General features: G+C 35.4%; 2 protein-coding genes across 2 annotated transcripts; one reads left to right on the top strand and one right to left on the bottom strand.

Moving 5' to 3' along the window:
• Positions 1-1008: 1008 nt before the first annotated feature.
• LOC147401449 (uncharacterized) lies at positions 1009-18425 on the bottom strand. The gene is made up of 8 exons (XM_086442770.1): positions 17977-18425; positions 17729-17853; positions 9870-9907; positions 9160-9270; positions 8979-9058; positions 2392-2428; positions 1503-1544; positions 1009-1392 (listed from the first exon to the last, which is right to left on the bottom strand). The coding sequence occupies exons 1-8, from the start codon at positions 18313-18315 to the stop codon at positions 1310-1312; spliced, it is 855 nt and encodes a 284-aa protein (XP_086298896.1). The 5' UTR covers positions 18316-18425; the 3' UTR covers positions 1009-1309.
• Positions 18426-22615: 4190 nt separating this feature from the next.
• LOC147401448 (L10-interacting MYB domain-containing protein-like) lies at positions 22616-23539 on the top strand. The gene is made up of 2 exons (XM_086441684.1): positions 22616-22930; positions 23060-23539. The coding sequence occupies exons 1-2, from the start codon at positions 22616-22618 to the stop codon at positions 23537-23539; spliced, it is 795 nt and encodes a 264-aa protein (XP_086297810.1).
• The last annotated feature ends 239 nt before the right edge of the window (positions 23540-23778 follow it).

Here is a 23778-nt window from a genome sequence, read left to right as displayed (position 1 = left end):
AGAATGGATAGAGACGATGATTTGGATTTTTCTTTGGCTAGATGGTAAAAATGGTGGGTGCATGGATAAAGGTAAAAATGTACCTTCCTATTTTTTTTTTTTTTTTTTTTAAAACTTAAGTACAAAGAGCATGTATGATGAGCACCAGTAGCAAGACTCAATAAAATATTTAGCCGATACATTTAAAACATTATTTTAGATCAATATTTCTTTTACATATAATTAGCGATTATGAATGAAGTGATATGGTGGGCCCCACAAATAACTCTAATAGAATAAGCGAGACACTTTCCTTACCATAACAAGAAGATTTTAAGCCTTACTAAGGGTTGTTTTGCCCAAATGGATTACCACACCAGCAATCCAAAACCACAGCCAAAAAACTCAAGATCCAGAAAGAAGAAAGAAAAAAAAAATCCTTTGAGCTTCATCCAAGATTTTGAAAATGGACAGTTATCAATCTTCCATGTAATTCCCAACTTAAGATTGAAAAACAATGGTGAAAAATGGCATTTTTCGGATGTCTTCTTCAAAGTAAATAAAATTTTGTCCCCTACAACCCTGAAGCATCGGATCATGTTTTTGGATGCCACAAGGTGAGCCCAAGGACCCTTAGTAAAGGTGAAATCCTTACTAACTTAGTAAGGCTAGTGGATCTCATGGAATCATGCAGACCTTTCCTTCTTTCTAAAGAGGTCAGATATTTCCAGATCGAGGTACACATCTTACATAACCATGCACTAAACGAATAAAGACTGAAACATGCTAGTAAAATAAGGACATTTTCTGCTGACAATATATATAATATAAAATAAAAAAAGATGGTTGAGACAACCCAAAAAATGCTACAAAATTTCATCCTGGAAGGAGACACTTCATAGGTTAATGGAACCAACATAGCACATCATACATTGGCTCCAATTCTTTATCAAGGGTCCTCATACACCAGTACACATCAACCACCTGACCTAGCAGTTTTGCGTGTTTTCAGAAGCTTAACTATCAAGATTCATCAAAGCAGTCAGTTTCATCTTACATTCAAAATTTGGGTTCGATACATAGCCACAAATTCCATCACGGCAGTGAAGCCACAAAGCCCTTGAGGAATGTTCGAGTGTTCTAAACTTAGGTAAATATCACAGGTATTGGTTTGCTTAAAAGGATTGATATACAAATTACATTTGAAATCCTTCTGTATTCAAGGAAAAATAGTGAACAAAGAGGATGGTATGCGGTGCAATGGTGGGTTGGGCAAAATAAAGTACTGATGCAAAACATATCAGCTTAATCTTTAGAGGGAAAAAATCAATCAAAATTTGTACCCTGGCCTGGAGTTTCTTCTCGAAGTGATTTCAGCTGCCCAACTCTTCCCAATTTCAGTCTGAAATTTGCCTGCAATGTAAGAGAAGCATATAAAGCACAATAAATTCACATATAAAAAAAAATTGGCTTGCCAAACCAAGCTTAGTTATGCACCGCACTTAAAAAGGCAATCTAGTTACCTGCTGTGGACAAAAAAAATTCATCTAGGACCTTCCCATGTTCTGTCAAACAACAAATGGAAATGTGAGATCAGGGATTGAAAAAAAGAGAGAGAGAGAGCTTACAGGCACATAAATACTTACAAACTTGAATGGGAAGAGATAATGAGTAGTGGAACAGAGACAAAGATCCAAGGTCTTATAAGGTTGCGTAGACATTTTCCTACAAATTATTTTTATTGGTGGCAACCTAAATATGGTACAAAAAGTGTTTCATTATTACTTCCCACTGTAATATATATGTATATCTCCTCACCATAGAGATCACCCTCATAAAAAATCAGCCCATTCCGAAACTTGTAACCGATATATTGAAAAATGATTACCACAATGTTTGGTAAAGCTTTTCTGGGTGCAACCATAAAGGGCCTAACTTGAGAACTAGAGCAGCTGAGCTGCTCATTTTTTAGCATAAATTTTACTGTTTAGCACATGCAATCTCCAAAAATAATTCCAGAAAGCTTTTCTGAGTGTAACCATAAAGAGCCTACCTTGAGAACTATTGCAACTGAGCTTCTCAGTTTCTAGAATAAGTTTTACTGTTTAACACACGTGATCTCCAACTGCACTATGTTCTATAGAGTTTGAGCACTGGAATGCAACATGTTGATACAGAAAAATGATTGTTTGTCTTGTCAACATGAACTTGTACATATTATACAATTACTAGTGCAAAGGTAATAAAAAAAAAAACTTTGCAATGACATGTAGCATGATTTAGACCAGAAAACATGAGTTTTAGCTTAAAAAAGCTAAAACATAAAGCATGGTATTAAGATATTAAATAGGATATCGTGTTCAGATCAATGTCCAGGATTTATTAGAAATACTTCTATAAGCAATTACTTACCCATCTCATACTCCAACGCTTGCAGAATCATTTCAACCTGGTTCAAAAAGATCATTAGATGGAGACGTTCTGAACCTTATTAATGGAACATCTCAAAACAGTTACATGTGGAATATAGACCAAGCTTAAATTCAGACTGATATGCATCCTTACACTGTAGAAGTATACAATGAATAATCACATTGCAAGAACAAACATAAAGATAAAGAAACATTAGAAGAAGATAGAAGATTTACCTTTCAATCAAGTTTATAAGGAGACTGATGTGTCCATGTTACGTGATCTAAATTTTTAGTTCCAACTTAAAAAGAAAAAAAAAAATTTCTTAAAAATAGTTTAGTTCATCTGGTAAATCAAATTGAGTATTGACTGCTCCTGACGTTTCCCAGGATGCAATTCTTAGGCCAGTTTCAGAGCATGTTCCGTTGTGTCTTGATTGTGGTGGGTATCTCATCAACCTTTTCCTTTTATATTTGAGAATACATGGTTGCAGGCTCCTAATTTTCTAGCAAAGGTGATAGGGTGGTGGAATTCCTTCGCCCTTCTCCCTTAAAGAGAGATCGGGCTTAGTTTCTCCAAAAGCTCAAAGCGTCAAAGAAAAGTTGAAACACTGAAACAATGAATTCCGTTTTTGTTGAGATGTACTGATTGATAGAAGAGAAGATACTTACTTAAAAAATAATTATTTTACTCATCAACAACAGAAGAAGAAGAAGAAGATACAACTCTTCCATCTACAGAGGATTGGAGGACAGTCTGTCAAACATAAAATATCATAAACTTGTTAAGATGGAAGAAATTCATTGGAGGAAGAAATGTATAATCTAGTGGCTTTAGGAAGGGGCCAACAATGCAAAGTTCTTTCATCAGATTGCCAATGCTATAAGCACGCTAACAACATTTGTTGTCATGTTGTTGATGACTTAAGGTTGAAGGAGTGACTTAATAGGGAGGGCACCGTTGGTGGGATTCTATTCTATTGGTGGGAGCGATGTTGAATAGATCAACGTTGGACAAGTTAAATTTTTGATGCCATCAGTTCAGAGTTAAAAGGTGGGTAGATAAGCCTATTGATGAGGAGGATATCATTAGGCCTATTGAGGAAATGGAGGGTAATAATGTGCCTTGGTTAGAAGCTTTCTCTTAGGCTATTTTATGAAAAAGTTGTTTGGCCTTGGTAGGGAGGGGACTCTATGAAGGTTGTGAAAAAACTAATTAAGGGAGAAAGTGTATTTGAACCACAACTCAAATAGCAATCTCCTCTCTGTGATTCCTAACTAGTAAGGTGTAGAAGACATTGGTGACTACAGGTATATGATTTTGGTGGGGAGTGCTTGTGTGATTATTTTCAAAAAACTCACTTCTTGGATTAAAGAGGTCCTACTTTCAGTGATTGTGTGTTTTGATAAGCAAGCGAATTAGTGGTAAGTAATTAGAAGGTGAAGGCGGTTTTTGACCCAAGTCATGGTATTTTTCTGTCTTTAACCAACTTAGAAACTTAGCAAAGGTAGCACCTTAATCTTAGGGCACCTTTGTTAAGGGTAACAGGCTCTGGATGGAGCCCTTATTGCTAATGATTGCAATTGCATTGATTCCAACAGTTCATTATGAGATTTCAAGATTCTTTTGCAAAATAGACATGGAAAAAATATATGACATGTATGGATTCTTCGGAGAGTGTGTTTTGGCTAGAGGTTAAAAAAGTTGCATGCATAAGTGCATTTCCTCGAGTTATCTTTGTTTTATTGTCAACGCCTATCCATTTTTTCAAAAGCTCCAGAAGCTTGAGGCAAGGGCATCCTTTGTCTCTTTTCTTTTTAAGGCGAAGGAGGTTTTGAGTACGCTGTTACTAAGGGAAGAGGAAAGTGGTTTGGCGGAATGATTTTGAGCAGTGAATTCTGGTCCAAACAATATCTGATCTTCATTTTTTCAATATGTTCTGCATCCATCGGAAGCTTCCCACTTTCAATGAAGATATGGAACATGAATCTTGTTTTGGTCTGAGGCGTTTTTGGGTTTCACATAATTTTTTCCAAGAGTGAGGTCTTTGAAAAGGGGATGGGATGGATGTAGGGGAGCTCACTTCTAACTTGGGTGTGGTAGTTGCTTGCTTGTGTTATGAGGACATCAGAGCATCACTGTATAGAGTTTATCAGAGGAAGAGGATTAGAAAGGCCTCGCATTGTGCATATGGTTGGATAAGACCTATTTGGGGTTAGTTCATGGTTTCATGGAGCATTAGAGGCAAAAGACCCTATATGCATGTCATTAGGAAGGCAGGCTCTGCATTGGAAAGTTGTTCGTGTATTGCCATGGGAGCATTATTGTTGGATTTTCCAAGTGACAGTCAGTCACTCCAATCAATCAGATGCTGCAGCCAATCAATCGAATGGTTCCATCCAACATACTTTAGGTTTTATTTTATTAGTAGTTAGGGGTATTTTGGAATCTTTAGTTGTTATGAGATCATTATGCTTTAATCTTGATCAAGATTTGTTTTAGGGTTAGAGAACATAATAAATATTCTTCCTTAGTTAAGTTTATACGTTTCAAGCTTTTGTTGAGTAGCAAGTTTTTCTTCGTCTAAGGCTTAAAGTTCAGCCAGACGGAGTTTGACTCTTTGCTCTTCTGTCATTTCTTGTTGCACAACAATCCTTAGTGAAGGAATCGAATCTATATTTCTAAAGGCAAGACTGCTTCTGTTCAGTTGAACAACGTATATAGAGTGTTTCGTTTAGAGTCGTTTAAAACGAAACGAGCCACCACAGCTGTATGCACAATGATTGGATTTTTGTGCATACAGCTGCGAAGCGAAGTGCGTAAGCCCCCATAAGCTATAAGGGGCGGGCCATTGAAGAAATCGAATCAAAGAATCCACAAAAAAGCGGAACAAAAAAAAGAAGCCCATGGAGAAGGAGAGGATGGATGAATAAAAATTTTACAGGTTTTCTGAGTTTCCAGTTATTGGACTTCGGTGTGATGCCACAACGATTGTGTCATTCCAAGCCCTTGGTGTGATTACAGACACTATTCTGTGTTGTTCATGCTCTCCATCCTTCTCTCATCATAACTTTGTTATAAACAAACCCAGCCACAACATACTATACTATTGGATCTGTTTTTTTTTCCAGCCCATCTATACTTTGATCGAATCAACCCTATATTGTACAAACCATATTTCTCTAAACCCCAAAATTCCCAATTGCTAAAAACCGTAATCTGAATTTTACAATGCTATTCTCTCAATTTCAACACCTTTTCTCTTTGTTTAAATTACTATAGTTATTGGAATTTGTTTGCAACTTGAGCACATATTTTAACCTTATTGATGCACTTAAACATTTTTAGATAAACTCTTTCAGCCTAAAACTTTCTTGAAATCCTTGGAAAGATCAAGAAATTTTGATTGAGTTGGTGATTGGACCATAAGCTAATGGGAGTCCTAATTTCCATTGGTAACCCTCAATCATTATTTGAGGTTTGGTATGGTAGGATTGTGACTAACCTAGAATTGACCTTTTAATCAATTGCCAGGCCTTTTATTTTGATTCATGGTGTTTGAATGTTGGTTTATAACTCACATTGCCCTTGGTAATTTATTTATTTGATTGCATATTCATTATATTAGGTTAGTTTTCAAGGTCGAACGTCACTTTGTCTTATTGTGGTCAACCCCTTACACTAAGTTCTCGGTCTAAGGTGATTTAGGACCTGATCATTGAGATATTTAGCCAGAGGATAATTTCATGGAAATTAGATTAATTGACTAAAATAACAGGGTGTTCAACAGTAAGTCCAGAAGTTCTCAAGCGAGTTTCTTGGAGATCTTGGGCCTGTTATATCATTGGTCCAAGCAAAATATAGATTTCCGGGGGATTACTTTTGATGATTTTGTTTTTAGATGGAATTCTTTATGTGATCACTGATGTTGTATTTTCTTTTCTTTGTTGCTCTTTGTGAGGCTTTCAAAAAAAAAAAAAAAAGATTAATTGACTAAAAAAGGCAACTAACTTTGATCAAATGCCTTCTTATCCATTTTGTCCATTTTTCCCCTATCAAACCCCATTGCCAAATCATTTTTTGTTTCTTCTTATCAAGGGTATCCCCACCCTTCAGGTGAAACTAATCCCACGGTCACTTGTACTGCCCCCTCAAAAAGTCTTACATGCAACTGGTTGAGCTGAGGGACAATCGGACACTAGAGAGTGGCCCCAAGGATTTCGGGTTGGCTAGACGAGTTATGTTCCTCTTCCACTATGTCCAAAGGCACATCTTTTGTTATTGAAGGTGTTCATATCCGCTTTCAATCCACACACTTCTCTCGCTCTTTTAGAACCTTCAACTTGTACTTCTAACTGGGGTAGAATCTGCTTTCATTGAACATTTCTAAACCATATCAATCAAGTTTCTTTCAGTTTATCGCCTATTGGATCTACTCCTACATATTTTTTGAATGCATTTATTTCTAATTTCATCTTTCCTAGTCTTTCTACTCATCTATCTCAACATCCTCATCTTTGTTATGCTCAATTTATTAACATAATGCTTTTTGACTAGCCAACATTCAGCTCCATAAAGCATAATTGATCTTACTGTCGCCTTATAACATATTCCTTTTAATTTGATTAGAATGCACTAATCGCATACTCTCTAGGAACACACATCCACTTTAACCATTTAGTTCTATTCATATGGGGCAATATCTTCCTTGATCTCTCCTTCCTAGGGAAGATGATTTTCCGTGTATTATATTGTATTTTTAAAGATAATACTAAAATACATATGAATAATATTAAAATACTATTATTTTAAAGATGATAGTATTATATTGTATTTTTAATATGTTTAGTATTGCATAAATGTAAGAGAATTGTGTGTTCAAGAAAGAATAAGTTGAGGAAATTATGGGTGGTCGTGAGATTTTAGGGGAAGTGTTTGCGATTGACTGAAATTTTAGGACTTCAGTCCTAGAGTGATGATTTAAAGCTTTTTTATTACAATATATAACAGGCAAAGGAAGAGAATATAAAAACCCACAAGGACTAGGAGACCTACAAAGGGAAAGCCAAAAAAATATTCAAAGAAAACTCCTCTAAAATCTTAAATCAAGAGAAACACTTCAAATAAGGGCTTCATCTTTAAGAAAATCAGTTGCACCTCCTCTTATTTTCCACCAATGACCCTTGTGTTTCCTTCCCTCCAAAGGCCCCAACATATCATAGAAGGGAAGAGTCTCCACAACACAAGCACCCGATGAGAAATCAAAAGTGAACCAGAACTCAAAAACTTCGAACATGGCATAACCAAATTTATCTCGAATTGGTTAACAAAATCCCCAAACTTCTCCCCATTACACAACGAAGAAGGTCATCAACAAATTTGTCCTTTTCCTTGCACACTAGAGCAAAATTCCACAATGATTTTTTTCTTATTCCTTGAATGATCAACAGGAAGGATCTTATGATAAGGAAGGTCTAGGATATAATGGCCACCTTTGAAGGTATTTTCAAACCATAGAAACTAAGATAATAACACCATTGAAGGAGTTAGACCAAGGACCAATAGAAAAATTGCATAGTAAATTTACAATCTTGGCTCCAAATCCAAACCCGCATCTCCCCTTTTTAGAAGAGAACCATTGATGCGGATGGTACCACCTAGGAGAGACAAAATTGGTCTAACATGGTAAGACAATTAGTAAGGTGTCTATATCATCTTGTTTTGATGTATTCTAAGCATATTAGTAAGGATCATATAAGCAAACATACAATCATCCATATTTTCATTAGTTGGATAAATTAATAATTTACTCATACATACTTAAAAAAATAAAAACAACTATAATAACACTAAATGCAGTACATAATAATTTCTTCATTTAAGCATGAATTTTACATATTAAGGTATACATATTTAATGTGACATTATTATTCTCAATTTCATGTAAAATACTTTTTATTGCCGAGCTCTCAAATACTTGAAGCATGTGTATGTGCAGAAAAATGCTACCAATCTATGGTTCTTTAATGAAAATTTCTTCAATATTTTTGTCATTTCCACAATACTTCCATCATTTGCAAAAATTGTATTACTTTCACACTGTTCAGAATATATTCATTTCCAGGTTGATTGAAATAGACATTGAAATCCAAATTTAATACCTAGGTCACACCAAATAGTGTTATGTTGCACACTCAATGGGCCACTGGTTCTATGAATGTTTGACCTACTCATTGTTGCATTCATCATAACAGGTGATTTATTTACTTACAGGACTGTTTATGAAGCCCATGGTGAAAAAAATGCTCATACACGCATGTTGTGCTTCCTTTACACAAACATTGCTAGCCCCAAGCTCAGATAGAGGAGGGTTGCTTCAAGTTGGCAGCCTGTGCAAAAATCCACCACCTCATAACATAACGAGGTTTTTCACCCAAGTAAACCAAACACTAATGGTTTAGTAGGCCCTAAGAGTGCCAAGTGGTACTTTGGCGTGACCAACATGCAACAAAGGTATCACTAAAAAACACCAACGGTTTTCCATGTACAAAATTCATAATTTCACATTTGAGTGTGAAATAACATACTTTGTCAAAATCTTTCACAAGGTTGGCCTCTATAGAAGCATTATTCTCATACTCTGCCCAAAGCTCTTGTATCTCCTCAGCTGCAGATAACAAAAAATAAACTTAAAAACAGTACATCTGTCAACAAAAACAAACACACAAGTATTGAAAGTGATTCAAGATGTTAAGCATCAACCATTACCCCTTAATCCTCCGCCAAGAACTTCACACATTTCATTTAGAGCTGCTTGTTCACGCCTACTTTTTTCTTCTTTAGGTACACCATCAGAGGGTGTGATATCTCCAACAATAGCTAAAGAAGTCAAAGGTGCATCTCAGATTTCACCCAAGCTAAGCAATGCAGGCATTCTAACTTGTCAATGAAATAGTAAATTTGGTAAAAAAAACCATCAAGAGATAAAATTATTTAGTAACATAATGCAAATTTTAAACAAATCTAGGAGCCAGTCAGCTTCAAGAGCACTCTGGTTTATGTTCAAACAAATCTACTCCTTTTCTCATTATCTTGGTCTTACCGTGGCACTTACATCCAACTTCATTCAATTGGACTAACATGCCCTAACCCAACCACTTGAATAGTATAAAGGACTGTACAATACTGAAAACCCAGAACCCAGGAACTCATAAGTCATGACAGAGTAGCAGAATATGAGACTCATATTTATGGATCACCATTACAAGTAAATGAGGTACAGATAGAATCTTCCTGTGTTAGAAACTTGTCATTTCAAAGAAGTAAACAACTATTTCTTTCATTCTAATCTTATAAGAAAGAACTAAATGCAATGTTAACATCAATTATTGAGTATAAATACAATAAAGAAACTTAACCAAATAGAAAAAGAGTCACAGAGTTAACAATTTAAAAAAAAAAAGCCACTGAGTTCGTACCTTCTGCGATGTCGTGCACAATTGCAATCTTAATGCACCTGTTTAAAACCAAAAAAACAAATACAAAAAAAAAAAAAAAAAAGAAGCTAAATTACCATAAGAATGATAAAAGGTACAACAAACATGACTAAATATGGAAAAGCAAGTGTGCACAAAGAGAATCTACTAAAGAAATATTAGGATTATATTTCTATCCTGAGTGAGATCTAGATGAAAACAGGAAGATATAGAGGAACATCTTAAAGGAAAATAAGTTTATATCCTTTCTTCAGTAGATTTAAGTTGCATGCTTATCAATAACTCATTCAGGGTCCTAACCCTCTATTAGTGGCTTTAACAGTATGACTGTCAGTGGCATTTATGAGACATAAATTCAGGAGCAGAGCCAGGATTTTCTTCTAGAGGGGACAAACTATAGTTGAGATTAAAGATCTTGAAGATGACAGATCTTGGGAAGAAAATTCAAGTGTCTTTTTGTAAAAGTTGAAGAAAAAGGCATTTAGATCATTTCTCATTAGTCTATAAGAAAAGACCCAAGTCGAGAGTCAATGTCCTCGATTTAAGAATATAGGTATCTCAAATATTCACCAAAGCAGTTATTCACTTGACCTCAGTCTTCTCTAATGGCCTACTGGGAAATGACCTCATTACCCTCGTCTTCAACCTGAAATTGAAAACACTTTTGAGGTCTCTTCTCAAAACCAATTGTCTATAGTCTCATGGGTAAAAATTGTTATCCTAGATGTCAACCTAAAATTATCAACTTTAATATTAAACCTAAAGAACAAGATAAAATTTTTGAAGAAGAAGATGATGAAATATTTTTTTATAAAAAAATTAACGATTTTCTACAAGGGATTAAGGCGATGTACAAAACGATGGATTGAAGATGAGGTTAAATAAATTACAATTAGTTTGGTTAAGTCGAAGAGCTTGAAAATGACTAGTTTTAGATAGGGGTGCACAAAATACATGTTACATGCCCAAAACCGAACCGAACCGAACCCGAAAATATGCGAACCAAAGCCAGCTTGGTTTGGTTATGGTTTCTATGACCTAGAACCAGCCCGAAGCATAACTGACCGTAAAATACCTGATACCCACTACCCGTACCCATAAAAATTTTAGATTTTTTAGTCACAAATATTTAGAAATGTCATACATTTTGCATATACTTTGGTTTTTATAAATTTTTCTAATGTAGTAAGATTTATATATTTATAAATTTGAACTTTAGTTAGATTTAAAATTTAAACTTAAAGTTAAAGTAATCTATATAAATAAATCAAAATTTTAATTTTAATATATGACCGAACCAGAAAATTTGGGTTTCGATAGGGTACGGTACGTATATGCCCTTTTGATTTTTACCCGTACCCAAAATTAATGGGTCGGTTCCAGTTTCATGTATACCTGTATCTAAAAAATCGGTTTGGGTTCGGTTCGGAGTACCCAAATGTGCACCCCTAGTTTTAGAAAGAAAAGTTATTGATTTTGGTTATAGGTTGAAAATGGAGTATTTATGTTGTTTGTTTAGTCTATGACAGAAGATCAAGGTGAAAGGGGAAATTTCATCAATTTGTAAACACAAGGGTATCTCAAATATTCGCCAATTTGATAGAGGGGATGTCCTGATGATCCAAAAATTGAAATGATAAGACTAGCAAGGTAAAGGGGTATGTCATCAATTTGAAAATATTGATGTCATCAATTTGAAGGTAAAGGGACATGTCATCAAAGTTTACTAGAGGAGGAAGAAATCATTAGTACTTTGGATGGATGACTTTTGGTTGCATTAGTGTATAGCCTAGTTAGATTGGTGTTTACTAGAGTTTTTTGATGTTTTATTAGTATTTTGCTTTTAATACTTAGTTGGCTTTATATATGTCATTACTATTATATTATTGTGTGGAACATCACTTTAATTAAATGGGTCACTTCTTTTTATTATTAAAACATGTTTTAGGCCCAACAGGGGTATTTTGGTTCTTTTATGTTATTTTAATTAGATTAGGATTTGAGCTATTGTCAAATTAGGATTTAAGTTAATATAGGATTAGGATTTGATTTATTATTAAAGGACTCTTTGCTGCAAATTTTCTTTAGTGATCAAGGAAATATATTTTCTCAATTTTCTCCAAGTTTGGATCATGGTGTGAGACTAAGGTATCATCAAGTTTCTCTATCCCCCTCTAGCTACACAAGTAAAGGTGTTTTTATGTCATGTTATGATTGATTTAAATCAACAAATCTGCCATATACCCTTAGCCGAGTCTTCTTTTTGTCCCAAGAAACCAACCAAACTTTGTGAAACTGAAATTTTAAACCTAGATCAGCCCTAATCCTACACTGTTTTTATTTTTTTACCTTCCTAGAAGTGATTTCAGCAATAAAAATCATAATCAAAGCCTTATCCAACCCTTCTAAACCTACCCCAATACCAGCCCATAAACCTAAATCCCTAGTAAAATCTATAGGGAAGTAGGAATGTGGATTAGACTTTTGTTCCGACAATCAGGGCTAGGAGAAGCTTGGTGGTAGAGGATACTTTGTTAGGATCCTTCTTAGCTTCCATTCTTTGTAGGCTAACAGACAACAATTTTCAGTGGGAGTTTTCAGGTGTGTATGGCTCTACGAAGGATAGGGAAAGAGCATAGTTTTGGGAAGAGTTGAGTGATGTGAATGTGTATTGGGGAAAGCCATGATGTATAGGGGGAGACTTCTTTTGAGAAGTTCGGGGGCTCTAGGTTGACGACGAAAATGAGGAGATTTGGAGAGTTTGTTCAGCTTAATGAGTTAGTGGATTTGCCATTGATTGGGAGGCAATTTACTTGGTCCAATAATCAAGAGGCACCGGTCTTGAATAAGCTTGAAAGGTTCTTATTGTCGTCAAACTGGGAAGATAACTTCTTAGGTCTTTTTGTAGAGTTTGTGCCAAATCTAGCTTCGGATCATTACTCGATTCTTCTTTAGGTGGGGCCATTTGTTAGACGTCCAACCCCGTTTAGATTCGAGAATATGTGGTTGTTGCAAGAGAATTTTAAGGAGTTAATTGAGAATTGGTGGTCGTGAATGAGCTTTGAGGGTAGGCCAGGGGTGGTATTTCGATTGAAGTTAAAATCCATCAAAGAAAAGCTTAAGGAGTGGAATAGGGAGGTTCTTGAGAGGGTGAAGTGAAAAAGAAGGAACTTTTGTTGGAATTAGAAGAATTGGATAGGATGGAGGTAATGGGCCTGCTTTTTACAAAGGCAAAAGCTAGAAGAGTTGTAATTTAGGAAGAGTACAACAAAAGGGTAAACATGGAAGAGGTGTGTTGGAGACAAAAATCGAGGATTCATTAGTTTAAAGAAGAGGACAACAACACTAAGTTTTTCCACTGTTTAGCCAATGCTCACAGGAGGTCCAACAACATTTCAAAAATTAGAGTTGGGGGAAGTTGGGTTGAAGGAGAAGAGGAAGTTGGGAAAGTGGTGGCTGATTTCTATGCTAATTTATATATGGAAACAAACTTAGTTAGACCAAAGCTGGATGGCTTGCATTTTGATAGCCTTTCTGAAGTGCAAAGGTCGTGGCTGGAGAGACCTTTTGAGGAAGAGGAAGTTTGGGTGTTTGTCTCAAGTCTTTGTTCAGATAAAGCTCCCAGGCCGAATGGGTTCGCTTTGGGCTTTTTCAAAAAGAGTTGGGAAACAAATAAGGTGGAGCTGATGGAAGTTTTAGTTTATCTTTTTGAGAGTAGTGTAATGGACTCTAGGTTCAATTGCTCGTTTGTTACTTTAATTCCTAAAAAGGCAGGGGTAGAAGACATTGCAGATCTTAGACCAATAAGTTTGGTGGGAGCTACATATAAAATCATTTCTAAATTACTTGCGACAAGGATGAAAGAGGTGTTAAAGGGGTCACTGGTCTAAGTCGTTAACGAGAGACAAATTTTGGATGGAGTTCTTATTGCTAATGAGTGTCTAGATTTGAAGTTAAAATTTCAAATCTCGAGGTAGTATGGAAGATAGACTTGGAAAAAGCTTACGATCACGTTAGTTAGAATTGTTTGAATATTTGATGAATCATATGAGATTCGGGCAGAAGTGGATTTACGAGGTGATGAGGTGGGTTTCGTCCCCATCCTTTTCCATTCTAGTGAATGGTTCCCCAGAGGGTTTCTTTAGGAGCTCTAGGGGTATTGGTCAAGGATATCCCATTTTTCCCTTTTTTGTTTCTAGTGGTGGTAGAGGCCTTGGGTAGATTGGTTGGAAAAACAATGGTGTATAGAGATTTAGGGGGTTTTCGTCCTAATGCAGAGGGTCCGTTAGTCACCCAATTGCAGTTTGCAGATGACATGCTGATTTTCTTGGATACAGATGTGGAGCAAGTCAGGTTTCTTGGTGGCTTACTGTGCTGCTTTGAAGCTGTTACTAGTTTGCCAGAAAACCTTCAAAAAAGCAAGGTCCATCTTATGGGCCAAGTGTGAGATGTGGATTTTATGGCAGCACCTTTGGGGTGTCAAGCGGGTGCTCTCCCCTCTTATTATCTAGGTTTACCCTTGGGAGCTCATTACAAGAGTAAGAGTATTTGGGAGCTGGTGATAGAGAAGATCTCTAGAAGATTGAGCTCTTGACGAGCGATTTACCTTTCTAAGGGCAGCAAACTAACCTTGATAAAGAGTGTGTTGTAGGCATCCCAATTTATTACCTTTCCTTGTTTTCAATTCCTAGTAGTGTGGAGTTGAGATTGGACAAGTTGTTTAGAGATTTTTTGTGTCATGACAAAGAAGGGAAAAATAAGCTTCATTTGGTCAATTGGAGGAATGTTCGCTCAATCAAAACTTGGGGGACTCGGTTTCAAGACTCTAAGCGGGGCTTTGTTAGGAAAGTGGCTTTGGAGATTCGGAGTAGAATCGGAAAGGCTGTGGTGGAAGGTTATAGCGGCAAAATTTGGGGAGGATCATATGTTGGGTGAGTGGTGATGCTAAAAATCCATATGGTTATGGGGTGTGCAAGGGTATTTTAAAGATCTGCCTCAATTCATAAAAAGGGTCACTTTCAAGATAGGGAAGGGGGATAGAGTTATCATTAAAGAAGAATCATCCTGTGGCAAGTTTTCGGGTGGTGGATCTTGGGACTATAGGGTGGGACTTGGGTCTTAGGATATTATTGAGTGATTGGGAGTTGCCTGAGATTTTAGAGTTTATGGGTTACCCTGATAGTGTGTCGGGAGGCATACAGGAGGAAGATGTGAGATTGTGGGCCCCTAATAGCAAAGTTTTGTTCTCGGTCAGGGACTTCTATAAAGACTTAAATAGGAGTGGGGACCCCACTTTTCCTCATGTCGCGGTTTGGGGTCCAAGGGTGCCATCCAAGGTAGTTTTTTTTGCTTTGACGAAAAGCATGAGAAATTATTCAAACACAAGATCTTCTAAAGAGAAGAGGTTTCTATTGCCCGAATGGGTGTTGCATGTGTTTGTCAAGCGAGAAATTTACCAATCATTCACTCTTCATTGTGAGGTAGCAAAGGATGTGTGGTTCATTTTCTATCCATGTTTGGGGTGGTTTGTTGTGCTTCATGTTCAGTTAGAGACATCCTAGGGGAATGGCTCCAATTGGATTTGAGTTTTCGACATGCCAAGAAGTTGGTTTGGAGCTTAACCCCGTTTGTGCTCTTTTGGGGCATTTGGAAAGAAAAAAATGCTAGAACTTTTCAAGGAAAGGCGCAATCGACACAAGAGTTAATTTTCTCGATTCTTGGGCTCTTATTCTCTTGGTGCAAAATCTTCAAAGGGATTTTTTCCAATGACTTTTTGGCCCGGTGGAAAAACGTTTGTACGATTGAGTTTCCTTAGTTGTCTATTTTTTTTGTCCTTTTTTTTGTTTTTCCTCGGGGTGGGTCATCTCGACCTTCCTGCCATTGTATCTTTTTATTCCCTTATCAATAAAAAAAGAGAAGAGTTACTATTGCCACATCAACTTTTACTAATGCCACACCAATTCCGTTACAAATCACCAAAGAATTGCACACAGTTGGTGTGGCGTTAGTAAAAGGTGGTGTGGCAATAGCGACTCTCTAAAAAAAAATACTGCTAAAATTTCTTCTTAAAGACACTGAAATGTTTGTTGTTGTCCAATATAACCAAAATTGATACATATTAATCACATCTTTAGACCTTGACCGTCCTTGAAATCTTTGATTATGTTCAATTAGCTTCCCCTTGGTACTAGGTTAATATACTAGGCTAGTTGGAAGTTCTAACTTCCTTTAGGATCCTTAGTTTAACATTGGGGAGTAGCACTACAAGATTAAACATAACTATACATTGATTAGTTGTTAGGTATTTCTGACTTTGTAATAGTTTCAAATCATAATATCCTTACTCATTATTTCAACAATTAATTCTTTTTTATCTCACGACATCGTATTAGACTAGTTTACTTCATCCTGCATCAAATGGGTAAGAGACAAAAATCATAACAGCTAGACACGAATTTTTCAAAAATAATTAAGTATATCCATATGAAAGAGGAATCATTATTAACTTACCAAGAAAGAGGGAAGACCAATTGATGGAGGACACAAATCAAGCCGACAGTCACAACTCACAAATACCAATTGCAATTTTGTAATTCTTTAGATTGCCACTTATTTGGATCCAGAGTAATTTCTTATCACTCTTATTTTTTTTGGGATTAGTTAGATTTATTATATTCTAATTTTGAGTTTGTCTTTTTTGGTTATTTTAAGAGCTGAGTTTAAATACTATTCTCGTCACTTTTCTTTAGATCTTAGTGTGAAAGGTCAAAACTTGTCGTATTATGCTGGCTTTCATTTCATCTGAAAGGTAATTCAGCTACCTATTCAATGGGCCCAAGATTTTTGCGAATCTGATGTGTTTTGAGAAAAATATGACCAAAATATTGATAGGATTTCTTCAGTGATAGGATATGATTTGAGACCATCCTGGTATGGTGCCAAGAACCCTTGGTGTGATTCCAAGGTAATTCTTTTTATCTTCTTCTTCATCTATTTTTCCTTTTTCATCTCTCTTTCTTTATTTTCTATATTAAATTGATCTCTAACCCCAACCAAAACCATTTTACAAAACACAACTGTAAAACTTTGCCATTCATGTACCCAATTAGCCTTGTCGAAACATTTTCCAATGGCCAATAAAATCTTTTGAGGATAAAATCATTTTCTATAATTGTTCTTTCTTCTTCACCAACTACTCTTCTTAAATTAGAACAAACTTAGAATCAATAAAACCTAGGTTTTTGTACATCACCAGCATCCCTACATTTTGCATAAGGTGTGTCGCTAATTTAAGGCAAAGGATTGCTTGAATAGGGCTACTAGTAAACATGTTTCAAAGTTTCGTAGGGAATGTTTCAAAATGTTCCGGGGTCAAACCCATTCCAATTTTTTTTCTCAACCAAATCATTGCAGCGAAACGAGATTTTAAACATTTCTGGAAAGCTTACACCTAAGTTCCCTAACTTAGCAATGGGTCACAACTATTTTGGACTTCACAATCCTATTCCATGGTAGGCTCATTGGAAACAATTATATGACGAACACAAGCCTTAAAAACTAAATAGTTAACATCTAGGATAAATTTTTCAGACACATAGACCATAACTTTTTAGATTGAAATAGTATTCGGATATTATCAAAGGTTAAAGACACCCATTAAGCAAAAAAAGCCATAAAACCATACCCCAATCCATTCCTAGTATCACAGCCCTTTGTTTATTGATCTAAATAAAACAAAGAGAAATTTTTTTTGTTAAACTAATGTGCAAAACTGAAAATAAGCAGAAATATAACATAAAATACCTAGAAATTTACGAGAAACAAAGATAAAAATATCCAACCTTTCCCTGTTTACTCCAGGAAGGTCTCCAGCAATCAAAGCCATCAATGCCATGCGATACATGTGATCTGCAATCGATTCAGGACCCTTTATTCCATGGTTGATCCATCCCTTCCTTTTCGTAGTCTGAGAAATCAAATTAAGAGAATAATAAATTTAAAAAAAAAAATAGGCGCAATTCAACTTAATCCAAAGCCCTAACCTTCAAATAAAAGAATCAAAGAGATAAAAAGCAACCCTATTTCGTACCTTAAGACGATTACACAAGGTGAGGAAATCGATAGCCGATGAAGAAGACGAAGATGTCATCGAGGACACTACCACAGAAGCTTTAGCTTCGAATTCCTCCAATTTCGTAAATTTCTTTGATTTTGACCCGAATTCATCGCCATTTGAAGCCAATGAGGGATTTCCTGGACCTGAATTACGATCGTGAGAACGAATTGTGAGGATTCTCGAGGTATCATTACAGAAACAGAGCTTCAATGATGTTCGAGGGAGGAAGAAAGATGGAGAACGAGAAAGAAAAACTCGATGAAGAGAAGAACGAGAAGATGAAGAGAAAGAGATGGATGGATTTGCTGCCATTGTTGTTGATCTGAAGAAACCCAACAAATAAACAAGAGAGAAAGAAAAGAGAGAACAGCTTTCAAGCTAACTTTAGTTTCATGGACACCTTTCAAAGTCCAAACTACCCCGAATATAGAAGGGGCCACAATGTTAGAATCTCGAGGACTAACGGTAAAGATTGTAGGAAGAAATAGTTTCCCTACGCAAGGTCACACCAGAGACTGACAAGGCATGAGGCAACACCATATAATAATGCTACGTGGCTCTCTTTCACGTTTCAAGCCTGGTGACTATAATGGCTGACCTGCTCACAATTATTTGAGTACGATTTTTTTCAATTACTTTCTCTAAATTGCTTTGACTTTTTAACTTGATTTTGTATGATTCTATCTCTCATCCATTCGTAAGGCATTGAGTGTGGCCAGGAGCAGAGGAAGGTTTTTTGGTTAGTGGGGACTAAGTGCTAATGAACGCTCGATGATCTTGATTTTCTGGAGAAAGAAAAAAAATAAAAACATTGGAACCCATCAAGGGATGTATGTGGTTAGTTTCGGGGATATATCTAATATCAAACTAAACATAAGGATGAAATCATCATTTATGATTTTGGAAAATATTTTCCTTGATTACTTAGTAAATATTTTAAACCTTACTAAGGGTCGTTTGCCCAAATGAATTATTATTTTAGTAAATTCTACACAACCCTTTATTTTTACGAAAAACATAGGTCCAACATTTTTTTTTTTAAAAACATACTTTTTGGGGTTGATTCATGGTTTTGGAATTGGATGGCTACCTAACTCCAAAATTTAAAATTAAAATTCAACAGAATTAAAAAAAAAAAAAAAAAGAGGATAGAATTTTGTCCTCTACCAACTTGAACCATCAGATCATATTTTTTATGTCACAAGGTGAGCCCCACTACCCCTAATAAAGGGGGAATCCTTACTAACTTAGGGAGCGTTTGTATAACGCTGAAATAAGTGCTTAATGCTGAACACAATTCAGCATCAGCAATCTTCCGAAATTAGTGCGTTTGTTTATAATAAAAAATCAGTGAAATATGCTGAAAAATATATCAAAATTTTCAGCGAATTTTTTTCACTTAACGCTGAATGCTATTTACGCTTAGCACCGTTACATATTCGGACGGACAAATATGCCCTTCTAAATTTAAAAAAATTACAGTAGAATATCCTTAAATCCCTAATCTCTTCTCTACAAATAAGAGAACCAGTGTTGAACAACAGCCCATCTTTGGCGCCGAACGAAGTTCATCGCCGTCGTCAAACAAGATTCAAAGCCGTCGCCGACCGAGATTCATTGCTGTTAGAGGTTCATCGTCGAAAACAAGCTCGCCTACAGAAGCTCTCTGCAATCGTTAGGTACGTTCAACAAAAACCCTCTTTCCTATCTGGTTCTTGGAAAACTGATCTGTTGTGATGATTTTGGTTGTTAATTTTCTGAAATTTCTTAGCTGTAGCATCCTCCTCCTTCGAGACGAAACATTTGATCCATAAGAAAGCACTCAAAACAAGTTCTCATACAGTTTTTCCTTTTTCACTTCCTAAACCCCAAAGAAGACAAACTCTAGTATGTAAACATGATTTTAGATTGTCATATTTAAGAGTAATCAAACCAGCAAACCTTATAGTACTTGATAGACCAGCCATTAGCAGTACCCCCCAAGCTTTCTTTCCATGATTCATACTCTGGCATGGAATAGAAGGACAGGACCCTTCCATTTTTGTTAGTTGCCTACAAGGACAATTAGGCGTAATTAGATACATATTTTTTCTTTAAGTTTTTAAATAATTCTTCAAATTAACTGAACTTTGCATACTAACTTTCACAATTGGTGTAATAAATTCCACAAGGAAGGATGGAATTTTGAGCAGTGATGGCCAGAATGAGTGAATGAAGTTAATAAGTAGACCCTTGATGTGGGAACCATCGTGATCTTGTATGATGACCAAAATTGAATTATTTCCATTACCAATGAATGAAGCAATCCAGAAGCATAATTTTAATAAATAATTGGAAAAAAGACATCAAACATGATCGGTCATTATCATCAAATGGCCATATCTTAGCGAATTTACATTGTCATAATCCTTCCCATGTTGCAATCCAAGAATCTGCTTTATGTGCTGGATTTCAACATTCTCCATTATCTGCTTATGGCTTGCTTCCCTTACATTGAGCAGCTTACCTCTCAATGGGAACACGCCATAGTTGTTACGACTTCCAACAGATATACATGCCATCTGTATAAGTTCAATATTTAAAAGAACATTGAATAACAACCCATACTAATGAACTACTCATTGAAGCATGACTACTTACTACAAGAGCTTTAGCTGAATCTCCTTTTGTCTCATATCTTCTCAGTGAAGACATCTTAAGTTTTCAACTAACTAGAAAAATCTTGAAAAACCCATGATATATTTCAACCCTATTACATTCCCTGCTGATTCCCATCATTAATTAATCTATTTTTCCTTTTGTTTTAATGCGCAACATTGATTTTTTCTGGTTCACATTTTACATCAGAAGGACCCTTAACCTTCAAAAAATAATTTTTTCTGTTTTATCAGTTTTCTTTTATTTATTTTTTAATTAATTTATTGTTATTATTATTTTTTTTTTTTTGTGGGTGGGGGGAGAATTGTTGGATTTTATGGGTTTATGTTGTTGAATTTGATGCTTTATAGGTTTTCAGATTTAAAAAATATATATCCAAGATGGGTTCTTGTTTGAGTTTTTGGTTTTGACTTTCAACATATTGTTTAATCTGTTTTTTGGTATGTTGGGATTCAAATTTTTGGATTTGGGTTGATGAGTTGGGTGCATTTGGGGAGACAGTGAGAGTGTGTGTTGAAGAATTTGTTGATGCAAGGTTGTTATTTGCCCAATTTTAAATTTGGGTTTCTAAATTTTCGTGCATTTGGGGAGTTTTTTTGGGAGGGAAGATTAGAACATGAATTGTGAAATATTTGTTTATCTGAAGTTGATTTTGGTGCACTTTGGTCTTGAAACTTTGTTATGCTTTGGTGAGTTTATAGAGGCTTGACATTTTGGGAGTTTTGTTGATTTGTTTGTGATGGAGTTTCAGATATTTTGTATTTAATTTGGTTCATGGGTGGTCTTTGTTTTTGCCTTATTTATATATAGTGATGTGTAATTTGGATTTTGGTTGGTGAGTTAAGATTATGCATTTAGGGAGTAATGGGCTTTATTTTTTGAAGGTTAAGGGTCCTTCTGATGTTAAATGTGAACCAGAAAAAATCAATGTTGTGCATTAAAACAAAAGGAAAAATAGATTAATTAATGATGGGAATCAGCAGGGAATATAATAGGGTTGAAATATATCTTGAGTTTTTCAAGAATTGAAGTCATGTGAAATTGCTCTAGTTGAGGATGGACATCTTGGTTGGCAAAAGTCATATTAGTAGTTATTAAATTCAACATAGTGCCTTAAATTAGGAAGCTTTGCAATCTAGAAAGATCTCTAATTCGTTGAAAAAGGGATGATGAGATGGTAAGTTCTTGAAGGTGTTGTAAATCAATGGAACTCTGGAGTCAACAGAAATCTATATACACGAAAGGTAATAGGTCCCCCACTGTATGGACTATAGAGAGCAGTGGAGTGTGTACTCTAATTTCAATTTTTGGTAAATATGTTGAAATGTTCAAGGAAGTAGGTGGAGGCATGGTTTAAAATATCGAATGTATCGGCCGATATCATATCTATTTTTTCATTGTCAGAACATTCAATTGATACGATATTTTAAACGTTGGGTGGAGGATCTGATGAAATCTTGACCCTCAATTGTAAATATGGTCGACTTCTAAATTGGTCAGGTGTTGAGACACTCTAAAGATGTAGTAGTAATAGTAATAAGAAGAGTGGGAATTGTTTATCAACAAGAATTTGCAATATTTGGCAGTTATGGCAATTCTTTCTATATCATCCTCGCACTCATAGAATTAGAGTTGACATAGATCAAAGGTTGTTGATATAAATGAGTGTAGCTTTTGCAAGCAAAAGGGTGTTGGTTTCATTACTAACTCACATCTGACTTATTCAGATATTTATTATATTCCTCAACTTATTTTGAGTCTTACTTTTGTTAGTCAATTAAGTGATTCTCAATTTTTAGTTCATTTCACATCAATTTCTTGTTATGTGTAAGACCTTCATTCACAGAGAGGTTTATACTTGTTGGAAGCACTTTATGTTTCTATCATTGTTGCTTTTAGTGTGGTTTTTTTTTTTTTTTAATCAAACATTTGAAATATTTGTTATTGACTAGATATGCCTCCTAAAGAAAAAAGAGCAAATTGGACAACAGAGCTTAAGAATTTGTTTATCAATCTATGCATTGAAGAAGTCAATCAAGGTGGGAGGTCAGGAGGGAGCTTGAAATCCCATTGTTGGATAAGGATAATTACTGAGATAAAAAATATTACAAAAGAAGAGTTGACTCAACGACAACTAAAGAATGAATGGGATTATCTAAAAAAGCTCTACGGTGTTTGGGTGAAACTTACGACCACCACCGGTCATGGATACAACGCTGAGACGAATACCTTCGATTGGTCGGATGATAAATGGGATGATTTCATTAAGGCAAATTTCAAAACTATTTTTTTTCTATTTTTATTTCAAATTGTGGATGAAACATTCTAATTAGGCTAAATACATTTCATGTCACAGAAATATCCTATTGCGAAATAATTTCGTACGAATTCATTGAAGGATGTAAAGAAGTTGGCTATTTTGTTTGAGTGCACCTTGGCAGAGGAAAACAGTAGATGGGGTCCACATCGAACAGGATTGCCTGTAGATTCTGTTGCATCTACAAATTTGGAAGATGATAGTGCACAAAATTTAGATGCATTTAACGAGGAAGAGAAAATGACCATACCTACTGTTCCAAATACCCAAGATGCAAGTCAAGATCATCAAGAATTTGTTCGTAGTTCTTCAACCAGTAAGCATCGAAAAAATAATGATTTTGCTGAGCTACAAAATACTGTACAATCCCTTATCACTGTACTTGGAAAAGAACCTGACAATAGGCTGTCTGTTGCCGAGTGTATTAAGATATTGAAACAAATGACTAATTTGGAGAAGGGGAGTCATCTTTATAATCTTGCGCTCAACACGTTTGTCAAATTGAAAGAGTATCGTGAAACATGGATGGTGCTGGATGATGAAGATGAGCGGTTGTCTTAGTTAAAGAGTTTTGTTTAAATGAACTATGTTACTTTTATGAATGACCTTTGTATGAACATTATTATATGGTACAATATTTTTTATGAGTATGAGTCATGTATTACTTTTATGAATGACCTTTATATGAATATTATTGTGATAGATGTTTTTTACTTATATAATATTTTGTTGGTGAATGGATATATTTTTATTATAAAATTTTGTTGGTGTATTGTATTCTTATTATAGTTTGTATTCTT

The sequence above is a fragment of the Akebia trifoliata genome, chromosome 5 (genome assembly GCF_017979445.1).
Source record: "Akebia trifoliata isolate Shusen 1 chromosome 5, ASM1797944v1, whole genome shotgun sequence".
Classification (NCBI taxonomy): domain Eukaryota; kingdom Viridiplantae; phylum Streptophyta; class Magnoliopsida; order Ranunculales; family Lardizabalaceae; genus Akebia; species Akebia trifoliata.
This window is presented reverse-complemented; position numbering and strand designations above follow the sequence as displayed.

Coding starts and splice junctions, on each gene's coding strand:
- LOC147401449 (XM_086442770.1), bottom strand. CDS start 18,315: ATGGCAGCAAATCCATCCATCTCTTTCTCTTCATCTTCTCGTTCTTCT. Junction 9,908..17,728: donor CCTGGAGTAAACAGGGAAAG/GTTGGATATTTT, acceptor GGTTTTAAACAG/GTGCATTAAGATTGCAATTG. Junction 2,429..8,978: donor TTGTGAAAGATTTTGACAAA/GTATGTTATTTC, acceptor TTTTTGAACCAG/GTTGAAATGATTCTGCAAGC.
- LOC147401448 (XM_086441684.1), top strand. CDS start 22,616: ATGCCTCCTAAAGAAAAAAGAGCAAATTGGACAACAGAGCTTAAGAAT. Junction 22,931..23,059: donor AATGGGATGATTTCATTAAG/GCAAATTTCAAA, acceptor AATTCATTGAAG/GATGTAAAGAAGTTGGCTAT.